The sequence below is a fragment of the Ranitomeya variabilis genome, chromosome 6 (genome assembly GCF_051348905.1).
Source record: "Ranitomeya variabilis isolate aRanVar5 chromosome 6, aRanVar5.hap1, whole genome shotgun sequence".
Lineage (NCBI taxonomy): Eukaryota > Metazoa > Chordata > Amphibia > Anura > Dendrobatidae > Ranitomeya > Ranitomeya variabilis.
Genome location: NC_135237.1, coordinates 65,626,513 through 65,650,860, shown reverse-complemented (window position 1 = coordinate 65,650,860; position 24,348 = coordinate 65,626,513). Strand labels below are relative to the sequence as shown.

The 24,348-nt window shown below is 44.1% G+C and overlaps 1 protein-coding gene across 4 annotated transcripts in view; it reads left to right on the top strand.

Moving 5' to 3' along the window:
• Positions 1-945: 945 nt before the first annotated feature.
• Positions 946-24,348, top strand: part of UBE3C (ubiquitin protein ligase E3C) — a 119,332-nt gene continuing 95,929 nt past the window's right edge. The window contains exons 1-10 of one of the 4 annotated variants that reach the window (XM_077268575.1): positions 946-1,136; positions 5,070-5,182; positions 7,905-7,958; positions 8,336-8,410; positions 9,123-9,263; positions 10,705-10,820; positions 12,602-12,759; positions 15,238-15,391; positions 21,056-21,276; positions 24,081-24,232. In XM_077268575.1, the coding sequence (XP_077124690.1) occupies positions 5,117-5,182; positions 7,905-7,958; positions 8,336-8,410; positions 9,123-9,263; positions 10,705-10,820; positions 12,602-12,759; positions 15,238-15,391; positions 21,056-21,276; positions 24,081-24,232 (1,137 nt within the window). In that variant the 5' untranslated portion in view covers positions 946-1,136; positions 5,070-5,116. The other 3 variants (XM_077268578.1, XM_077268577.1, XM_077268576.1) reach the window with 3 other exon arrangements.

Genomic DNA, 24,348 nt, shown 5'->3' with positions numbered 1-24,348 from the left:
TATATAGTACTGTATGGGCATTTTCCTTTTTTCTTCGTGCATTGATACTGTTGTATTGCCGTATTGATATCTGTATATGGCAAGGCTGGCAATGTACCCGTTGCTACTGGATAGCAATTAGCAGTCATGCTTATACAAAGATTGTTATCATAAATGGTTGCATGTGTCCTGCTCTGGTCTTTTTGCTATTTTTATTATATTTAGTTTTTTGTGACTGTTTTTTTGCTTTTTTCATTTCTGTTCTATTATCATTGTTTTCCCACCTTTATATCAGGGTGAGATAGGGCAGTGAGGGGTAGTCCACGTTGAGTGGGGGCGCCAAAAAAGCGTTATCTAGGGTGCCAACCTCCACAGCAAGGCAGGTGACAGTTAGGATATTGCAGGGTATATGCCAGTCGTGGTCACCTTTTTAGCTATCTTTGGCAGATTTCTTTTTTGCCATGAGAACACTGGGATAGGTGCAATTTTATATGGATACATAATAAAATTTTGTTTTTTAAGGGAATTTATGTTCACTATTATTAACTCTTTCCTCCATTTATAGCCCACCGAGGACCAGAAACCCATCCCGTGTACTAGGCTCATCCTCTGATCACCACTACAGCTCCCGTGTAATCCTGGTCTAAGGTTACACAGTCACTGAGGTAAAAATGCCATAAAAATGGCGGTAGGGAGGAAGAAATAACACAACTGTGATTAGAGGGTGACTTTCTGCCTGGCGCTGGGCCTGGCCGTCCACGTCCGTCACCACAGCAGCAGACACAGCCTCAACCCCTGACTGTGACTGGCAGCAGCGCGACCGCCACAGAAGTCACGTGGTGCAGACGTCACGTGTGACGTAACGTCGTAAACATTCATTACGAATGAGGCGGCGCAGCTAAAGAGAATCGCTGTCTTTTTTTTCAACAAAAGCTTTATTAATCCGTAGCAATACCCAGTGACGTCAATACGCAGCAGGAAGACATGTGATTGACAGTGTCTATCCTCCAACCAGAGGCAGAGGCTACTTGCCGGTAGCAACCAATGTTATGCACAGACTGAGCCGGGTTGCTAGGGGCCGGACTTCCGTTGTCAAGGGAAATGTCCAGAGCTGCTGCTGTTTTTGTTGCTGAGTGGTGCTCGGTCTGAGCTCCCAGGTAACGAGTCACCTGTGATAGAGCCGGGGAGGGAGGACCGGGGCGGACGGCAGCCATAGTCCGGCACGTCGTGTAGTGCTAGCCTCCTTCCCGTGTCATGTGTCCGCGCTGCTGAGTCATGTGTGGCAGGGAAGCCCCAGAGGCGCCCTAATCTAGGAGCTAGCGCTGTGACGTCATGGACGTGACCTCACTGGCCCTGGTGCTGTGCAGGAAGCCTGTGTGCAGCAGCCATGGGGCTCATGGTGGCCTGTGGTGGATGCAGCCTGCTGTACCTAGTGCCCATTGTCGCCTCGCCCACAGCGCTGCCTCCTTCACCCACCTATGTCCTAAGAGTAACCGTCCCTATAGAATTAGTGGTGTCCGCCATCCGAACAAGTCCCACAGGGCCCCTTCTAGGGATTGAAAGGGCTCGTTGGCTGTGTAATGGGGTTTCCTGATCAGGAGAAGTTCTCACCCGTCCATTGGCTATGTGATAACTTCATAATGGGGGATTCCGATTGCCAGGACCCCCATAGACCAGGGCACTTTTACTGCTCCATTCATTCTCTATGATGTGACCTAGCTATCTCCATCAGTCCTATAGAGAATGAATGAAGCGATTGTCTGGCGTGCTCATCTCTGCTGCAGTCAGATGGCTGTATAAATCAGAGTGCAGCTCTCCTGACCCGAGCATAGAAATCTATGAACCATCACAATGGCCCCCAGCCGGGCCCCGCTCTTCATTCTCATCTCGCTTTCATTTATAGGGCCGTCTGACTGCGCCCTGACAGGGATAAAAGTTCCCTGTTCTGGCGATCAGTGGTGGTCTCATCTGTCAGACCCCCACCTATAAACACTTTCCAACAAGAATACCTCTTTATGTTCTCAGAAAGTGTTTTGGTTTTTTTCATTATAGACAGTGGAACTTTTCTTGCACTATAACACATTTATATCCATGTAATTCAGTCACTATACAGTAATGACAATCTGCCTTAATCATTAATGCCTCACAATAATCAATAAACCTGTAATATGAATGTATGATGGACAGCTCTCTTTAAGTAGTCCTAGGGTGCAGAGCTTTGCAGAAGAGGCTTTTTCAAGTCAACGCTACTGCTGTGAGGTTACCCATACCATAGGGGCCACATAAGGGCCAGCTGAGGCAACCTTGTGTCTGGGAATTCTTCAATTAGTTTTACTACTTGTCAAACTGAAAATTATAACCATGTATTGCAGATCTATAAATGTCCAGTACTTAAAGGGGTTGTCCATGCGTATGCCCGAGCTGATCAGACCTCGGATGTGGAGAGACTCTAGGGCACATTGAGTGTTATGGCTACTGACTCTGAGCTTCATGCATGGCTCCTACTGGAAATACAGCTCAGCTAATTACTGCGACTAGTGAACAGTATCTCCGTCCATTCACTGTTGGTCCTTGGGTATTTTCTGGCAGGTCAGGTTTGCGCCTCTGCAGGAAATATGTGCAGCCTGTTAAGGTCCTTCTGTAGAAAAGCATTTATACAGATCAGACAACGTCATATCTCTGCGACAGACTGAGAAAAAGCAATGAAACCGATCATAAAATGTGAGATTCCTTAGCACTACTTTCTCTATAAAGACCTCATTCTTAAAGGAGTGTGTCTCGGAAAATGACCTGTGATTATTAAACTCGCCTTTTATGTTAAATGTGTTTTTTTTTTTTTTTTTTCATATCACTATTATAAATTAAAAATAAATTAAATTTCATACTAAAATTACTTTGTTCTTCATATCGATCTTAACAGCAATAGAGTGAGAAAGACCACATTGTATGGAAGTATAAACTGGGCAAATGTCGTGGTGGAGGAGGTGAGCTGTGACTTCATCTGTACAAAACAGGAAGTAAGAGCCTAATGTAAGGACGGGTGGCAGTGTGAAAATTGCTAGGTTTCTAATTTTATTATATAGATATCGATATGAACATAAAAAAAAATCAAATGTAAAAAAATAATAATTTTTTCATAAAGCACTTGTTTGAACAATAGGTCATTTTCTGCTGACATTTTCCCTTTAAGAACTATGATGACACCAATAAAAGGCCTCTGAGTGTACATTAGTCCCATGTCATACGATGGTGCCTGGATAACTTCACTTGGGTTATTGTGGTGACCAGGATTGCTGCGATTTTTACATGCGTTTTTAGTGCAGAATTTTCCCCACTTATTACTATGGGTGAAAGATGCAACCAAAATCCTGAAAGAATTGACATTCTGCAGATTTACCATAAATCTGCACCAAATCTCCTCTGAAAAAAATAAGCAACGTGTGGATGAGACATCTGGATTCTCAATTCACTTTGTTGACATCAGACACCCTTCCAAGTTTTGTGAAAAAACTGCACAGAAAAAGTATGCCAAAACTGAGACATGTGCACAGACCCTAAACATGTACCTTAATGGATATGTTTGTATTTACATACTGTAGATTATAATGAGAAAAACGCAAGTCAAATGTGTATTGTTTTCTTTGCATTTTTTGCATCTGGTAAAAAAAAATTATTTGCTGAACTTTTTCACTTTTAAATAAAAAAACAGATCTGATTTTTTTTTATTTATTTTTTAACACCAATGGATTCTATGGAAGTTTTTTTTATGATTTTCTTTTCCAATAAAAAAAAATTAATATGATCTCATGAATTCCCCACGTAATTTAAACTAAACAAAACACAAAGAAAAAAAAGCAAATGGAAAATTTGGAATTACAAAAACATTGTGTGAATCAGGCCAATATGGTTTATAGGTTGAAATGGAAGGTCCAGATCTTGGCTTCCAACAAACATAATAGATGAAATATTGTATATTTGCCGCTCAGCTTGTGCTAAGCTGTGGGGCTGTCAATGTGCGGGGAGAGGAGGGCGATCCAGGAATTCTTGACTCCTTGTCGGTACTGTATGAGGGATGTCCAGCTGCACAGCCATGCCAAAAGTCGGCCCCTCTATGCTACTTGTGGCCTAGATGCACAAATGATGAATTATCCAGCCATACATACTGTATATCGCACAACATGCCGGTGTCTGACTGATAGCTGGTGTCTGATAATGGGACCCGGCTAATGCTTTACTGGCTATGCTCCCTATATAAATAAAGGGAGGATTGGGAGAGTACAATTATTCCAGCCCGAAGCATTTATCACCCGCTCATTGGATTGGTAGAGGTTCGATGAATGGGATCCCCACTGATCGGCAGAATGGGGACCCGGGTCTCCCCATACTCAAGGAGGAAAGTGCATGGAGCGACTGTTGGCGACATACATGGACGACAGAGACCCTGATTGTGCTTTTCCTTTACCACCAGCTCCATACTCAAGGAGGAAAGTGCATGGAGCGACTGTTGGCGACATACATGGACGACAGAGACCCTGATTGTGCTTTTCCTTTACCACCAGCTGATGCACTGGTTCTTAGTCACAGTCAAAACTGGTTAGGGCAAAAAGAACAGTAAATACAATTCTTTCTTTTGGCAAAAAAAAAAAAAAAAGAAAATCGAGATTGCTGTAAAAAATGGCTGAAAACAACAAAGCTAAAATCTGAATTGAGATCTAGTCATCAAAGGAGTTGTCCTACAGTAGACATGATGTTCCTGTTTACAGAAAATGGTGATAAATGCCTGATTGCAGGGGGAGGTGGGGTCTCCATTATCTAGGGATGATTATTTGTTTATTTATGATTATTTTTCCTAGACATGTAAGTCCCCTATATGTATTATAAATGGTTTAATTTGAGTTTTGGGTGTGACCGACTCCCTTTATTCACTTATCCTGTGGAAAGGTAATCAACGTCCTTACGGGAATAACCCTTTTAATGCACAAAAAAAGAAAACATAATTAAAAATAAGTAACGCTGTGCAATATTTAGATTGTTTTTTTTGTTTTGTTTTGTTTTATTGCATAATTTCTTCCTGACTTCTTTGTTTTTAGTGACCCTCCAACATCACCATATGTCCTAGATGGGATAAGCTGCAGCCATGTTCAGCTTTGAGGGAGATTTCAAAACCAGGCCAAAGGTATCACTGGGAGGAGCGAGTAGAAAGGTAAGAAATAATCACATTGTATTTTCATATAAGATTTGCCCCCCAAAAATACACTTGTGTCTGTGTGCTCAAATGTGTGTGCAGAGGGGCAGCAATGGCATTTGTGGTATGGAGACCGTAGTCCATCGGGCGCAGTGGTCCTGTCCTAGACATCGCCCTCATTCTAGTATATCTGTGTATAAGATATACTGTATACGTTTCTGATTATTCTTTGAGAGCTGTGCAGTACGGCTTTATTTAGGCCTCCCGTGTGCTGCTATAACAGAGACGCTCTGCAGGCATTATTCCAAATGTTGGGCAGGATGGCACAAATATAGCAGTCGGCATGTTATCCAGTTCATGATGAACAGCTGTCCGTGGCCTTGAAGGTATTTTCACTTACTTGATCACGTAGAATGACATTTAACCCATTTTTAGAGAAGATTTAGTGTTGTTTCCCTTTGTTGAATAGTAGTGGAGACTGCCAGTACTAATATTCTCCAATAAAGCCTTTGTATATATGAATATAAAGTGTTTAGAGGGGTTTTAGCACTTACTTTATGGCAGGGTGCAGTGTTATTGCATCTGTGTGAGCCCTGGGACCAAACCATGTATCAAGAGCTCAGTGACCGATATTCCCTCTAATCCTTATCCGCTATTGAGCAGAGACATTTGTGCTCAGGTGCTGTTCCTTCTACAGGAACAAATATATATGGCTGTAAAGTGCCACCTCATTTGTGATAGTGTAGTTATTGGATAATTGTCTGCATCCCTGGTGGTCTAGGGCAGGGAAGGGGGTTGATGTCAGTATTCTAAGTGGCTTAGAGCAGAAAAAACAGGTACTCTTACGTGGTGGTGTCCACCAGGGAAGTCCTCTCTAGGTACGGCATTGTCTCTGTAGCTGGAAAGCTGAAGCTAAAATAGCTAGACATGCCCTATCTCCCATGTCGCCTTGTTTCTCACACAATGTTCACTATGACCTCCTCCCCTCAAATAGACTGCTGTCCATACACTCCCATCACTTTCTCACAGACTGCTCTCCTTGGTCCACCCTCTCTCACACAGACTGCTCTCCTTGGTCCATCCTCTCTCACACAGACTGCTCTCCTTGGTCCACCCTCTCTCACACAGACTGCTCTCCTTGGTCCATCCTCTCTCACACAGACTGCTCTCCTCAGTCCACCATTTCTCACACAGACTGCTCTCCTCAGTCCACCATTTCTCACACAGACTGCTCTCCTCAGTCAGCCCTTTCTCGCACAGACTGTCCTTCTTGGTCCCCCCTTTCTCACACAGATGCTCTCCTCAGTCCCCCCTTTCTCACACAGACTGCTCTCCCCGGTCCTCCCTTTCTCTCACAGACTGCTCTCCTTGGTCCCCCCTTTCTTACACAGACTCCTCTCCTCAGTCAGCACTTTCTCACACCGACTGTTCTGCTTGATCCCCCCTTTCTCACACAGACTGTTCTGCTTGGTCCCCCCTTTCTCACACAGAATGCTCTCCTTGATCCCCCCTTTCTCACACAGACTGTTCTGCTTGATCCCCCCCTTTCTCACACAGAATGCTCTCCTTGATCCCCCCTTTCTCACACAGACTGTTCTGCTTGATCCCCCCCTTTCTCACACAGAATGCTCTCCTTGGTCCCCCCTTTCTCACACAGACTGCTCTCCTCAGTCAGTACTTTCTCACACAGATGGCTCTCCTCGGTTCGTCCATTCTTACACCGACTATTCTCCTCAGTCCACCCTTTCTCACACCAACTGTTCTCCTCTGTCTGCCCTTTCTCACACAGACTCCTCTCCTTGGTCCCCCCTTTCTCACACAGACTGCTCTCCTTGGTCCCCCCTTTCTCACACAGACTGCTCTGCTCGGTCTCCCCTTTCTCACACAGACTGCTCTCCTCGGTCAGCACTTTCTCACACAGACTGCTCTCCTCAGTCCACCATTTCTCACACAGACTGCTCTCCTCAGTCCGCCATTTCTCACACAGACTGCTCTCCTCAGTCAGCACTTTCTCACACAGACTGCTCTCCTTGGTCCCCCCTTTCTCACACAGACTGCTCTCCTCGGTCCACCATTTCTTACACACACTGCTTTCTTCGATCCGTCTATTCTCACACCGACTGTTCTCCTCGGTTGGTCCATTCTCACACCGACTGTTCTCCTCGGTTCCTCCATTCTCACACAGACTGTTCTCCTTGGTCCGCCCTTTCTCACACAGACTGTTCTCCTCGGTCTGCCCTTTCTCACACAGACTCCTCTCCATTCTGTCTTCTGGCAGACTCTTTCACAATCTCTCCCCATCTCTCTCTCTTTACAATGACACCAAAGTTTGTATTAGGATACTGATCTGATTGTTCAGTTCCCTGTTCCTCCCTCCACTGATCATACAGATGAGAGGAGGGAGATGGGGATGACTGCACAGCTGTTTAACGGCTGCACAGTTCTCCCTATTATAATTGCTGTTATTATGAGTGCTCAGTCAGTTTTTGCTGGGGAATATTTTTCTTTAGCAAGGTGAGTTTTAAGGCTGCCTGGTGGCTAAAGGGGAGAAGTGTTGATTACTTGATTATGTTTCACATACTGTTTATCTGTTAGTATACTAAATGTATTTTCTAACAAAAACTTCATCTCTAAAATTGAATTTGGATTTTAGCAGTCTTTTGAGTGTACGTATGATGCCTCCATCTAAGATATTGGATGAGGATTGTATATTTTAACACTTTTTAAATTTACTTTCTAGGAAGAAAAAGCTTCTCTGCTTCATCGAACCCAGGAAGAAAGGCGAAAGAGGGAGGTAGGGTAATGCTAATGAATCTACAGTGTCATCATCTCCATTGGTTTTTAGCTAAAATCTCTAAAGAACACGCCAGGTACAAATAATGTGGTATTAAAAAGTGAAAAAAAAAGTTCTATGTGTGCACGTGTGCCAACCTCTATTACCTGAATGAATCTAATGTGTAGCCCTTTAATGGAGAGCCGCAACCACATTATGTTCTCTGCTACTGGATCTTGTTAGTAGAAAATTGCTAATTTCTAAGTGGATATTGTTTATTTGTTCTGTAGTAGAGTTTCATGCTATTAGTTTATGGTCTATTCACCATGTTATGATTGTGAAAATAAGTGATGAACTGATTAATTCACAGGAATCTGATTTAATGATGTATCTTACAGGAAGAAAGGAGAAGACTGAAGAATGCAATAATTATCCAGTCCTATATTAGAGGATACAAGGATAGAAAGCAGCAAGTATGTATTATATTGTACTGTTGTATTCAACGTTTCTACTGCTAATTGGCCTGTAAGACAGTGTTGTTCTGCATCTTCACATTCGTGGGTCACAGTCCGAGTATGGACTGACCTCCAGTCTCTTGATCCGAACTTGACAGCCTCATATATGCCTTGGCTGTCAGGTCTAGGGGAGGAGACTTGCCTCCAGTCCATGCCTCATAGTCCGTACTTTGACCTTGACATTGGATGTGTGAATGCGGAGTTAGGCTCTAGCTAATGAAAATCCTAAACTGGCAGTGCAAGTATTGCATTGAGAGGACTCTGGTGTTGTTCAGTTACTGGTTCTCCATTACTTTCTACCCTCAGTTGCAAAAAAGTACTTGACTTAATGAAGACAGATACCTTTTAAAGGGGTAATCTGGCGTTGCCCACTTCCACATCAGGAGGTGAACGGTATCAATGACATTAGTTCTACAGATATTTGCATGCACAAACAGCAGGTATTGTGCAGAGCCTACTCTACTGTAAAGAATAGGACATGTGCGTGATACCTGCAGCTGGTGCACACAAGAACACGAGATTTATCTGTACACAGGGCTGTGGAGTCGGTGTAAAATGGACCAACTCTGACTCCTAAAATATATAATAAATTGGGTACAGTAGTCCAATGCAGGATGTGCTGTAAATAAAAAGTGATGCTAACTTTGTAATGCTTCTTCTTCCTTCTTAGTACTCTATCCAAAGAAGCGAGTTTGATTTCTGTGCTAGCTCAGCTACTTCCAGTATACCTTCAGCAGATGGAAAAAACCTTACACTTCTTGTGCGGAAACTGCTCTTTTTTTACAAACAGACTGAAGATTCAAAGCGTTTGGTAAGGTCAATGATAAAGTGCAATCAACCTCACCGTGAAATAAGAATCCCTCTTTTTGTTGGCAGCACACTCTATAACTCTATAATGATGTGGATACTTTTGCAAAGTTTTGTGTTATATTACTGGTAGACAGAGAGCTACTGCCACCAGGTTATTGTAAAGGTACCATCACACTCAGCAACTTTGCAACAAGAACGACAACGATCCGTGACGTTGCAGCGTCCTGGATAGCGATCTCGTTGTGTCTGACACGCAGCAGCGATCTGGATCCCGCTGTGATATCGCTGGTCGGAGCTAGAAGTCCAGAACTTTATTTCGTCGTCAGGTCGGCGTGTATCGTCATGTTTGACATCAAAAGCAACGATGTCAGCAATGTTTTACATGGAGCTAACAACCAGCGAGAACGATCAGTGAGTCACCGCTACGTCACAGGATCGCTCCTGCATCGTTCTGGAGTTGCTGTGTTTGACATCTCTACAGTGACCTAAACAGAGACGCTGCAGCGATCGGCTCGTTGTCTATATCGCTGCAGCGTCGCTGAGTGTGATGGTACCTTAAGAGATGAAGAAAGTGGTGACGTGTTCCTGTAGTTACATGTAACATAACTGATGGTCTTTCCATTGTTAGAACATAGCAAACCCTTCTTTCTGATCTGATAAAATACAATATAAGTAGGACAGCCTGTTGTAAATTAATGCTTAGGTTCAAGAGGTTGTCCAGCAACTTACCTCTATATAGGAGGCCATCAGTGTAAGTTTCTGCAAAACCCCTTTAATTTTATGTTTTTCAATCTGCAATTTTGTTTACTTTTATGGTGTTTTCCGATCTTATAAAACAAAAAAAAAACCCAGAAAAGTACCTAAGTCTATCTGAATGCTGGCACAATAATTCCTCCATAGCTGAGAAGTAACTTGTATTTTAATTATATTGCCCAGCTCGGTATAGCACATTTGTTCTGATAGCAGTCGTGATGAGTGATGTGTTAACGCCCCTTCCCCCCCATACATGACAGATACTTAGCTGAGATCTCGCTCAATTTCCCCATACCCTGGAAATTCCAACATTGCGATTCTCCTGTCTTCTGACGTCATCTGCCAGGAGACCCCCACACATATTAGGCTTTCAGACAATCCTGCAGACATCGGTGGTTTCGGCTGACTTTGTGTATGGGGTCCTTAAGGATACAGGAAGCATGGCCATGTGAGTAGGGGAGCAGCAGGCATCTCTGGGCATTAGTCAGCTACTAATCTTAGTGCAGTTTCACAATTTTAAGATCGGAAAATCCTTTGATGCTGTAATCCCTGGTCAAAAGTTTATGAACAAAAATCTTTCCAATTTATAAGTTGAGCTCTCGCTAGAGGGATGGTTTCCTTGAGTTAATTTTCCTTTTTATCAGGCCATGTCATTTAGAGACGACTCAGTATGTTCTTCTTCTTTATAGATATGGATTTGTCAGAACTTGATAAAACACAATTCTCTGTTTGTAAAACAACTCATCGGCCCAGACAGACTTACTTGTCTGTACCAAATCAAGAGGCTCTTGGGGTTATGTTGTAGGTAAGTAGGTCACAATTGGTATTTTATTCATTCAGTACTTGAAAGGAATCTATCAGCAGGTTTTTGGTATATAATCCGAGAGCAGCATGATATAGGGCCTAAGAGCCTGATTCAAGCGATGTCTCACTTGCTGGGCTGCATGCTGTCATTTTGATATAATCACAGTTTTCTCTGCTACAGAGCTCAGAATGCTGAGCCCTGTATAACCCCACCCACATCACTGATTGGCAGCTTTCTGTGTACACTGTATAGAAGGCTGCTAATCAGTGATGGGGGCGGGGTTACACAAAGCTGTTGACTAGGAGGCATGGGACACCTAGTCCTGAAGTGATTATCGCCTTCTGATAAAACACTTTTTTTTATTGAAACGTCACCTTATAGCCACATCTCTGGAATCAGACTTTGTCACTACATCTTACAGCTCTCGGATTACATAGTAAAAACCTGCTGACAGATTCTCTTTAAAATGAGTTCCAGATACAACTGTGCGTTGCTGTACTCATGGGGGTACAGAACAGCTGTGTGCTCAACATTTTATGTAGCCGCACCAACTGTAGCCGGCACCTGGACATATATATCCCCATCTTAGCCACAAAAGGCCGAGATAGTATTCACTTCAGTAGTTATATGTAGAAGGGTCAATGACAAGCCTAGAAATTGCAAACAGAAGAATCAAAAGGAGGGTACTAAGGATAGTTTCCATACACTTACATGTAGTTGCAAGCTCGAAGCCTGAGGCTGCACTACTGAGTGATTTTTTTTTTTTTTTTTTTACTCTCGCTAAGGGTATGTTCACACTGCACCTTTTTCCGACAGTTTTTGAGCAGCTCTGCTCCAGAGAATACAAAAAAAGTGCTCATAAAACACTCAAAAGACTCTTCCTATTCATTTTGTTGCAAAACCAATTTGCTTTTTATATATTCAGGCTTTTGAGGGTCTTTTAAAAGCTTCCGGGCTTTCAAAAACAACTGAAGTCAAGAAAGTACATGTCCATTCTTTGAAGCGTCTTTTTACGGAAAACACTCCAAACTAGGCACTGTCCAATCAAAGGGCTTCAAGAGATAAACTGCAAAAACACTTGAAAATTTCTTAATAGCGCAGCCTCAGACTTCGGGCCTGTACCAAACAATTTAGAAATTTTTTTAGATTTAAGATCTGATTTCCATTATTTAGTGATATTTGGGCAGCACGGTGGATCAGTGTAGATTTTTGCAGCATTGGGGTCCTGGGTAAAAATCCTACCATGGACAACATCTGCAAGGAGTTTGTATGTTCTCCCCGTGTTTGTTCCAAAGACATACTGATTGGGAATCTAGATTGTGAGCCCCGATGGGGACAATGATAAGGAATCTATATATGATAAAGAAAGGCGTGTTAGTTTCACCTTCGAAACCTCCGGTGATGATGTCCAGTCTATACAGTCACCTGACCACTGAGGTTGTAGGATCAGATGACGGATGGACCTCAGGTCCTTTTTCAAAAAGGGGTTGAAAATTCCCATTTGAGCTTCTCAAGTAAAACTTTTTTCTTAACGGTAGTAGCCTAGAATAGCCTTTTTGCGCTGTACAGCTGCCTAATGACTGTACGGACGGAGAACACGTCAGTGCACTGTGTGGTTAATCATTCTTAGTTCTACATCTTTCTCATATCTATCAGAGCATTTTGCATTTTACAGCAGTTTAGAAGAAACAATGTCCGATCACATGCATAAAGATTGATTTCCGAAACGCTCCTCTATATAAAATCATGTTTATCTTTCCCTTTAACTTTCTTCAATGTAGGTTATTACAGCATTGCTACGATGACAACCTCAATGTTGCACTACCCATGAGAATGGTTGAAGTTTTTTCATCCGAAAACACTTTCTTGCCTGTCCTAGAGGACGCCATGACTGTGTCCTCATTAGTTGAACAAATTTTGCACTACATGATTCAGAAAGGTAGGTAAATTGCACAGGTGATTTGTTTTTTGGGGGCTAGAATACTGCTTGGTATACATAAAAGATATATATTTCGGTAAAAGCCAAATAAAATACATTTTATTGCACTTGGTCTATGGGTCTAATGAAGCTAGCGGAGCGCTGTGTTCAACTAGCTCCATGAATCCAATAGACAATGAATGGAGCAGTTACATGCTTGTGGACACAACGCCACCAGTCTCGTGATCGCTATGAATCCCCAGTAATCAGGTACTTATCATTTATTGTGTAGATAAGTGGTAATTGTGGGACAACCCCCTTTATTGCCGACAAAGTCTGATTCTTTAGCAACTCCCCCTTAAAAGTTAGTTATTGCCTAGTTAAAATGAAAAGGGTTGTCCTGTGTTAGTAAATGGGTAAAATTGCCAAGTGCTTGTTAAAACAAAATGTAAAATTAAAAATGCTTTGTTAAAGGAAACTTGTCACCAGAAAAAGCATTATTAACTCAGAGATATGGCGTTAATCTGCAGGGTAACAGCGTTCTTAACCTGCCCAGCGCCTGCACTTAGCCAAACACTGCGGGGAGAAAATGAGCTTTAATCTTCCCGGCAGTGTTTCGGCTTTAGTAACATCGCTGGCGCTGATTCAGCCACTGCTCTGAGTATAGATAGCAGCGGCTGTAACCGTGCCCCCGGCCATGACTGGCAGCCGGCCCTAATGCAGAGTCTGTGTCAATCAGGCCCCTATCTATTCTCAGAGCAGTGACTAAACCAGCACTGGCAGGGAGAAAATGAACTTAACTGACCGCCAGCACCAATGCAGAGCAAGCGTCGCTCATGGCCGGGGAAGGTGGTTACAGCCGCTGCTTTATATACTCAGAGCGGCGACTAAACCAACGTTGGCCCTGCCCCCGTAATTGAAACCGGAATGCTGCTGGCGGAAATAAGTTCATTTTCTCCCTGCAGTGTTCAGCTAAGTGCAGACACCAATCGGGTTAATAACGCTATTAACCTACAGATTAATGCCATATCTGCAGGTTAATAGTGCTTTTTCTGGTTTCAGGTTCCCTTTAGGACCACTAATGATATTGGCATGTTAGAATATATTCTCGGCTGGAATCCTCCTTATAATTCAGCAATGAAAAGCTAAAGCTTTGCTCTGATATCAGCAAGTTACTTTTTTTAGCATTTTTATTTAATAATGTAAATAGTAGTAAACAGCTGACCGCACTACCGCTGTCACTGACTGTGAACCCTGCAATCCATACAGCTGCAATCAACCCGCTGACTTCGGGTGCTAGAGCCGAGACGATAACAATCTTGAACAGTTGAAAGAAGAATAATGACGGCAGCACTCACCAGTCTTCGCACACTGGTTCCTTTATTATGAAAACATTCTTCACGGCTCGGGGGTGTGTATGTACATAGAACGTGATAGCCGAACGACGGCCGTTTCGCGCCCTCCTTCCCTTTGAAGCGCCGGGAGGGCGCGAAACGGCCGTCGTTCGGCTATCACGTTCTATGTACATACACCCCCCCGATCCTTGAAGAATGTTTTCATAATAAAGGAACCAGTGTGCGAAGACTGGTGAGTGCTGCCGTCATTATTCTTCTTTCAACTGTTCATTTTTATTTAATCTTTGCTCAAGTTTATCCATTATAAAATTGCTTTAAAGGTTAAGTATTATCAGAAAATGGAAAGATTTTTATTTTAAATGTTTTTTTTCCCTACTGCTCACTAAATAAAATAAACAAAAAAAACTAGAATCTTGCATTTCTCACACTGGCTACAAGGCCTTAGGCTAGGTTCACATTGCATTAAAGCAGCCTGTTCAACACATGCATTAAACAGGCTGCGTTAACGCAAGTGCCGACATGCCAGCGCAGATAGAGCTAGCAGATGCTCTATCTGCGCTAGTGGTGACGACCCGGAAACGCTGCAGCCCGCGTCCCAGGGTCCGTCACTCAATGATGGCACATCGCTAGCGCACGCCCATTGTGGACGTGCGCTAGCGATGCGCCCGAAATAGTGCTTTATGGCAGCATTAACGGACTACTTTAAACGTAATGTGAACCCAGCCTTATAATAGACTTCTACTTTCTGTTCTTTACAGAAGATTTTTAGCACTCTCATTATCAACACAGACAGATGACAATGAAAGATAACACCTCTAATTACTGTAGAGAACACATGATCCAACATTCACAATGGGTGATGTTACTGGTTACCTCCACTCTGTCCCTTCACAGTGACCTTTGCCCAGATTAAAGCATGCTCAGATAAGGTTTGCATACAAATAAATAGGGTCATGATGAGTCTTATTTGCTAATGTCCATGTGAAGAATGGGTATCATTTTACATGCGAATGTTACAGGATAAACTCGTGTGTTTCCTAGGCCAGCAAACCTGGTGTAATCCTATAGAAGCAGATACCTTACGGTAATAAGTCAGAGTGTCTTACCTTTTTCTAATGTAAATCTCCTGTCTTTTGTTTCTCAGGATACTACAGGTCACTTTTCTTGTTAATTAACAACAAACTTCCATCCAGCATTGAATATAGCGACGTCTCCAGAGTTCCTATAGCAAAGATACTACTAGAGAATGTTTTGAAACCATTGCACTTTATATACAGCTCCTGCTCTGACGGTGCGAGGTAGGAAAGGACTCTGTCCCTGATTTATACTTACTGTTGAAATGTATCATGAGAAATGTTGCTGTCATTTGCTTGGACGGCCTTTACAGAAGTGGTTGGTGTGCATTGCATACATATGGATTTACTGTATGTTTCTGCTCATAGCGACCCAAGTGAGAAGATTGAGGAACTTGTCAAACTTCATTATAGTATTGGACTAAGTTTTGTTAGAAGAGAAGCCCCGTACTGGTTATATCTCCAATGGTCTTTTTAAAGGAGTTATTTGGCACTTCTCACTTCCGCATCATAGATGATCTGTGCCGATGTCGTTACGACTGCACACATTTGCCGAGACACTTGTACGATCGGCAGGTATCGTGCTCGAATCCTTTTCTGATAAACAAGATACATGCCGATCGTGTGCCTGCCTCGTCAGGTGTGGGGATTTTACCTGCCTCTGATACGGACGTGTGCTGCCCCAGATCACCCCACTAGCTCTCATTCATTTCTCTAGGGTTAAGGTACCTTCACACGAAGCGACGCTGCAGCGATAGCGACAACGATGCCGATCGCTGCAGCGTCGCTGTTTGATCGCTGGAGAGCTGTCACACAGACAGCTCTCCAGCGACCAACGATGCCGAGGTCCCCGGGTAACCAGGGTAAACATCGGGTTGCTAAGCGCAGGGCCGCGCTTAGTAACCCGATGTTTGCCCTGGTTACCAGCGTAAAAGTAAAAAAAACAAACAGCACATACTTACATGCGTCCCCCAGCGTCTGCTTCCTGACACTGACTGAGCTCCGGCCCTAACAGCACAGCGGTGACGTCACCGCTCTGCTTTCACTTTCACTTTAGGGCCGGCGCTCAGTAAGTGTCAGGAAGCAGACGCTGGGGGACGCATGTAAGTATGTGCTGTTTGATTTTTTTACTTTTACGTTGGTAACCAGGGTAAACATCGGGTTACTAAGCGCGGCCCTGCGCTTGGTAACCCGATGTTTACCCTGGTTACCAGTGTAAAACATCGCTGGTATCGTTGCTTTTGCTTTCAAACACAACGATACACAGCGATCGGACGACCAAATAAAGTTCTGGACTTTATTCAGCGACCAGCGACATCACAGCAGGATCCTGATCGCTGCTGCGTGTCAAACGAAACGATATCGCTAGCCAGGACGCTGCAACGTCACGGATCGCTAGCGATGTCGTTTCGTGTGAAGGTACCTTAAGTCCACACAAGCAGAGTTTGCTTTCTCTCTCTGTTTGCAAATATTGCTAAATCATGACTGGTCTTTGGATCAACGGTTCTACTGGTAACACACGTGTAGACATGAAGTAATGTGCTGCTGATAACAGTGATTCTTATAATCGGAACCCGATTCTCAGCCCATCTAAATGCACCTTTAAATTCAACAGTCCCTGTTCAAAAACCCTGTGTAGAGATTAGATGTCACACTCTTAGGTCACATGTTCTTGAGATTGTTTCCACAGAGTTGCTGAATCATTTTTTGTGACAAAATCCGCACTTTGCTTAATTTCCTGGAGATCGGCTGCTTCTTTCTGGTTTAATTCTAAGGCTAGGTTCACATCGCGTTAGTGCCATGCCGTTTAACGGATCCGTTAAACGATTGCGCTAACGCTGATGCCCTAAATCTCTATTCTTCTACAATCGCGCTAACGCTTGGTACCATTGCGTTGGCATGCGTTAGCAATAGAGGTCTATGCACAGCGAACGCGTCCGTTTGCTGTGCGTTAGACCTAACATACCCGAAAACGCGGTAGACCGTGTTTGAGGGTGCGTCACAAAGTAACGCTTCATCGCTAACGCATGCCGATTTTGACATGCTTTAGGATGCGTTACGATAATGTATGGCAATGGGTGCGTTAACGGATCCGTTACATTGCATTAGTGCCGCTTAGTAACGGATCCGTTACTAACGCAATGTGAACCTAGCCTAAGGTTAACAGTAGTGGACTTGTTACATACATTTATAGAATTGTCTTAAAAACACGCAGCTTTGCAAAATATTGTTATTAAATTGTCTTCTCAATTTCTCCAAATATTTACTTTTTACTGCTTGTTGCAAAGGGGATAGACAGAAGATGTGCAGGGTTTACATGCTCTTTTATAGTGAACTTGTAAGCACTGCTCTGAGGCTGGCGGGGATCGTTGGAGCGCACTGATCCCTACTACGGATCCCTACTACCGATCCCGACCTACTTCAGTGCGAGTCTGAGGTTGCAAAGGCAAAGATGCCTCATATAGTAGCGTCAGAGGTCACACAGTAAAGGCAAGCAGCATGACTTCTGAACCGCCAATCAAGCAGGAGAGCCCCCAGCACCAAGAAGAAGAAGTCGCTCCTGATAAAGGAAGCTGGGGTTGATCTTCTAATAGGAGATTGTGCCTATAGTGGCAGCTGCAGAGGGAACGTGTGGCTGCCCGCACCTTCCTTCTGCACTGGATCTGTGGAGCTGACATTAGCTGTACCCTTCAGGACCCTTGGATTTAGAGAGGTATAACCCCCTTTGCAGAGATCCCACATGTGTCATTCATTCTCCTTGGTAGTCTACAGATGAGAAAGTATTAGTAAATGAGCAATTGATTTTATGATTTGACCTTGAGAACGGCGCTAGTTTTCAGACATTCCAGAGCTATGATTTATCCTCCTTTGCATAGCATTAGAAAGTCATTCTGGCCGCTGCCATACTGTGTATTTGCATTTTCTTGAGCTCGACCCTCCTTTAACGTTAATCTTGAGAGTTATAAATGATGAGTAATCCCCATGTTTTACATCGCCTGAAAAGCTGCACAATTTACACTGATTACTTTAGGGTAGAAGATTAAGAGACATACGTTCTGTGTATCTAAGGCAGCGCTCCGGCAGATTTTTGGCAATGCGAATTTTATCAAAAGAATTATTATGCTTAATTTAATTTTCAGTTTTGCCAGCTCCGTCCCCGGACACGGTCACCTATTTCCGAAGCATGTAGTTATGATGTGGTGATTAAAATTTTGGATTTTGATCAGTGTATCATTATCAGATGGTCAGATCCCTATGGGTCATTATAATCTACGGTCACTTCACGATGCATTGCCAGTATGGAGAAATCAAGCTTTCAAACCACATGAAAATTAGTCTGGAAGTGCGTTGGGGGCGAGTGTCACACACCTCAATGCACTTTCAGTCATATTTGCACGTGGCTTCAAGGCTTGAATTCTCAGTTCTGGCTGATCAGATCGCTACCAAACTGGTATCATTTTTGCCCATTCATGTTTCTGCTCTGTGCAAAAAAACTGTGAGAAAACGTTATCAGAACTGGTGCTAGGAAGCTTTGCTATGGAAAACATCAATCAGTCAGGTTCAGATTTTTTTATTTTCTTTTTTGTGAAAGTTCTCTGAAAATCAGAGTGGGCTTCTATGGAAAGAATATCACCTTTTCCATTGCATTCGTTTTGATTAATCCCCACATTTGGTTTTAAAGGGAATTTGTCAGTAGGTTTTGGCTATGTAATCTGAAGACTGGTAGGAGTACAGGCTGAAACTCAGAATTCAGGGATATGTCACTTGTCAACGTGCGTGCTGTTGTCTATTAACTACAAGTGCTTCTCACAAAATTAGAATATCATCAAAAACTTAATTTTTCAGTTCTTCAATTCAAAAAGTGATACCCATGTATTATATAGAGTCATTACACACAGAGTGATCTATTTCAAGTGTTTATTTCTGTTAATGTTGATGATTATGGCTTACAGCCAATGAAAACTCTGTCATTATCTCCGGAAATTAGAAAACTTTATAACACCAGCTTGAAACAAATGATTTTAAAATCTGAAATGTTGGCCTACTGAAATGTATGTTCACTAAATGCACTCAGTACTTGGTCGGGGCTCCTTTGGCATCAATTACTGCATTAAAGGGAGTCTGTCACCCCCAAAATCTTATATGAGCTGCGGCCACTGGTATCAGGGGCTTATCTACAGCATTCTGTAATGTTGTAGATAAGCCCCTGATGTAATCTGAGAGATGAGAAATAAAGGTTAGATTATACTCACCCAGGGGCGGTCCCGCTGCGGTCTGGGTCCGATGGGCGTCGTGGTCCGGTCCAGCGCCTCCCATCTTCATTCCATGACGTCCTCTTCTTGTCTTCTTGCTCCGGCGCAGGCGTACTTTGTCTGTCCTGTTGAGGGCACAGCAAAGTACTGCAGTGCGCAGGCGCTGGGCCTCTCTGACCTTTCCCGGCACCTGCGCACTGCAGTACTTTGCTCTGCCCTCAACAGGGCAAAGTACGTCTGCGCCGGAGCCGCAGCAAGAATACAAGAAGAGGACATCATCGTATGAAGATGGGAGGCCCCGGACCGGACCGCGACACCCATCGGACCCGGACCGCAGCGGGACCGCCCCTGGGTGAGTATAATCTAACCTTTATTTCTCATCTCTCAGATTACATTGGGGGCTTATCTACAGCATTACAGAATGCTGTAGATAAGCCCCTGATACCAGTGGCCGCAGCTCATATAAGATTTTGGGGGTGACAGACTCCCTTTAATGCCGCATGGCATGGAGGCGATCAGCCTGTGACATTGCTGAGGTGTTATGGAAGCCCAGGTTGCTTTGATAGCAGCTTTCAGCTTGTCTGCATTGTTGGGTCTGGTGTCCGTCATCTTCCTCTTGACAATACCCTATAGATTCTCTATGGCGTTAGGGTCAGGTGAGTTTGTTGGCCAATCAAGCACAGGGATACTGTTGATTTTAAACCAGGTATTGGTACTTTTGGCAGTGTGGACAGGTGCCAAGTCCTGCTGGAGAATAACATTTCCATTTCCAAAAAGCTTGTCGGCAGAGGGAAGCATGAAGTGCTGTAAAATATCCTGGTAGACGGCTCTGACTTTGGCATTGATAAAACAGTGGATCTACACCAGCAGATGACATGACTCCCCAAATCATCACTGATTGTGGAAACTTCACACTAATCCTCCAGCAGCTTGGATTGTGTCTCTCCACTCTTCCTCCAGACTCTGGGACCTTGATTTCCAAAGTCAAGTGTGAAGTATTTCTGTATTAACAGAAACACTTGAAATAGATCACTCTGTTGGTAATGACTCTATATAATATGAGTTTCACTTTTTGTATTGAAGAACTGAAATAAATTAACTTTTTGATGATATTCTAATATTGTGAGATGCACCTGTACGCTAGTCCAGCAACACCACGTTCCCTGTGTCTATGGACCTTGTATATGCAGAGCCTGATGGGGGCAGAGTCCGCTTTGCTTCATTCTGCGTATCAAAGCTCTGATTGTGTTAGAACCACTGCACCCAATAAACTAATTGGTACATCATTGGATTCAGCTTCTGTTTGCCTACATCGGACTGCTCTCAGATGAGGTAGCATAAACCTGCTGACATATTCCCTTCAAGAACAGTTACCGTAATGAATCCTGTATGTATCATGGTGCAATTTATGCTAAACTTACCGAGGTGTTCCGGCTCTTCTCCCTTCCACATGAAGAGTTGAGAGTGGCCGGTGACGACACAACCCGGAATATATCAGTAGACTTGATATCACCTGCCCCTTTCACCTCCCGACTTGGAGGCAGAGCAGAGCCAGTGTACCACGTTAAAGGTTTACTTATTATTTCTCTCTGTCCAACTCTCTACTTTGTCCCTAAACAAAATGTTTTTGTTTCAGGCAACAGGTTTTCTCTGCCTTTACCAGAGAATTTCTGGCTGCACCTTACACCGATCAGATCTTCCACTTCATCATTCCTGCACTGGCGGACGCACACACCGCTTTCCCCTATGAACTGTTTCTGAACGCATTACTAGAGGAACAGGGTCATCGCCCACTGAGATGTGACCAGACCCCTTGGCTTTTCTATTTTGTGCTTACCGCTGGGGAAACATACCTGAGTAAGGAAAGAACTAGATTTATATTTTCCTCTATAATAAGATGCAGATTTTACGTATTTTACATATATTATTTCACAGCATTTTCACAAGAAAAAATATCCATACACTGCAGATATTTTCCTCAATATTTGCAGATTTTTTGCATCAGATTGTTAGCAAAATCCATAAGTCATAAAAGCTAAAACAAAAAAAAAGTCAATAGTTTATAACAACAAATAAACATATTTGCATTCACATGGAAGGGACCAGCAGGGGAAGCAGTCACATGGGAGGGACCAGCAGATAAAGTAGTCACATGTAAGGAACCAGCAAGGGAAGCCTTCACATGGGAGGAACCAGCAGATAAAGCAGTCACATGGGAGGAACCAGCAGATAAAGCAGTCACATGGGAGGGACCAGCAGGGGAAGCAGGCACATGGGAGGGACCAGCAGATGAAGCAGTTACATGTGAGGGAACAACAGAGGAAGCAGTCACATGTGAGAAACCAGCAGGGGAAGCCGTTACATGTGAAGGACCAGCAGGGGAAGCAGTCACATGGGAGGGACCAGCAGATGAAGCAGTTACATGTGAGGGAACAACAGAGGAAGCCGTTACATGTGAAGGACCAGCAGGGGAAGCAGTCACATGGGAGGGACCAGCAGATAAAGTAGTCACATGTAAGGAACCAGCAAGGGAAGCCTTCACATGGGAGGAACCAGCAGATAAAGCAGTCACATGGGAGGAACCAGCAGATAAAGCAGTCACATGGGAGGGACCAGCAGGGGAAGCAGTCACATGGGAGGGACCAGCAGATGAAGCAGTTACATGTGAGGGAACAACAGAGGAAGCAGTCACATGTGAGAAACCAGCAGGGGAAGCCGTTACATGTGAAGGACCAGCAGGGGAAGCAGTCACATGGGAGGGACCAGCAGGGGAAGCCGTCACATGTAAGGAACCAGCAGGGAACCAGTCTCATGGGAGGCATCAGCAGATGAAGCAGTCACATGTAAGGAACCAACAGGGGAAGCAATCACATGGGAGGGACCAGCAGATAAAGTAGTCACATGTAAGGAACCAACAGGGGAAGCCGTCACATGGGAGGGACCAGCGGATAAAGTAGTCACATGTAAGGAACTAGCAGGGGAAGCAGTCACATGGGAGGGACCAGCAGGGGAAGCAGTCACATGGGAGGGACAAGCAGGGGAAGCAGTCACATGTGAGGAACCAGCAGATGAAGCAGTTACATCTGAGGGAACAACAGAGGAAGCAGTCACATGTGAGAAACCAGCAGGGGAAGCCGTTACATGTGAAGGACCAGCAGGGGAAGCAGTCACATGGGAGGGACCAGCAGGGGAAGCCGTCACATGTGAAAAACCAGCAGGGGAAGTTGTCACATGGGAGGCATCAGCAGATGAAGCAGTCACATGTGAGAAACCAGCAGGGGAAGCAGTCACATGGGAGAAACCAGCAGATGAAGCAGTCACATGTGAGAAACCAGCAGGGGAAGCCGTCACATGGTGGGCATCAGCAGATGAAGCAGTCACATGTGAGAAACCAGCAAGGGAAGCCGTCACATGGGAGAAACCAGCAGGGGAAGCCGTTACATGTGAGAAACCAGCAAGGGAAGCCGTCACATGGAAGAAACCAGCAGGGGAAGCCGTTGCATGTGAGAAAACAGCAAGGGAAGCAGTCACATGGGAGGCATCAGCAGATGAAGCAGTTAATTGTGAGAAACCAGCAGGTGAAGCAGTCACAAGGGAGGGACCAGCAGAGGAAGCAGTCACAAGGGAGGGACCAGCAGGGGAAGCAGTCACATGGGAGGCACCAGCAGGGGAAGTTGTCACATGTTAGGCACTAGCAGGGGAAGCAGTCACATGGGAGGGATCGGCAGGGGAAGCAGTCACAAGGGAGGGACCAGCATGGGAAGCAGTCACAAGGGAAGCACCAGCAGGGGAAGCAGTCACATGTTGGGCACTAGCAGGGGAAGCAGTCACATGGGAGGGATCGGCAGGGGAAGCAGTCACAAGGGAGGGACCAGCAGGGGAAGCAGTCACAAGGGAAGCACCAGCAGGGGAAGCAGTCACATGTTGGGCACTAGCAGGGGAAGCAGTCGCAAGGGAGGGATCAGCAGGAGAAGTAGTTGCATGGGAGGAACCAGCAGGATAAGCAGTCCCTTGGGAGGGACCAGCAGGGGAGGAGGTATGGTGGATTTTTTTTTGTTTAGTTTTTCTTTACATCCTTGCTTTTTTACAAGGAATTCTGCATGTTTTTGTTGCCGATATTTCACTGCAGATATCATTTTGTTATCTTGTGGACATTTTCTGCTACACGTGATGCACGGTCTAACATTGTACTGTTCATTGTTTGCGGAATTTAATTGTGGATTTTGCAAATGAATTACCTGAAACACCTTAGATGAAAGCCGGTTAAATCTACATATTATGAAAGGACCAAATATCTATTTTTTTTATTTTGCTTGCTCTTATGGTAGTATCGTATTTTGCAGCACTTTACAGACATTGTCATTTCTGTCCCTAATGGTGCTCACCATCTCAGCTCATTATCAGTACAGTATATGTTTCGGAGTGTGGGAAAAATGGAATAGATGAAGGAAACCCACACAAACATGGACAGAACATACAACCTCCCCATGGAGTCTGTATTTGGACGGATTTAAACCCAAGACCCCAGTGCTGCAAAGCAACAGCGCTAAGCTCAGCGCCTCCACACTACACCATTGTATATCCTTATGTAGTCTTAATGTATAATAACTGTACATACTGACATACAAGATACCATATAATACATTGGTTTTTCATTTCAGGCACCCTATCAGAAGAGGGGATGCTCGTATACCTTAGAGTATTGCAATCATTTCTCTCTCAGTTGCCAGTTTCCACTATTGCAAATCATCAGGAGCTTACCAGTGACTCTGAGGATGAGGATGACGATATCAGCAAAATGGTCACCACAGTTGTAAGTGATTGAACCCCTTTATACTCAATGAAAGGTGATATAATAGGGTATCTTCCAAATTGAAAGTTACCCAAGTTTTTCTGCTTCACTCCATACTATTTTAGACTCAGTAAGTT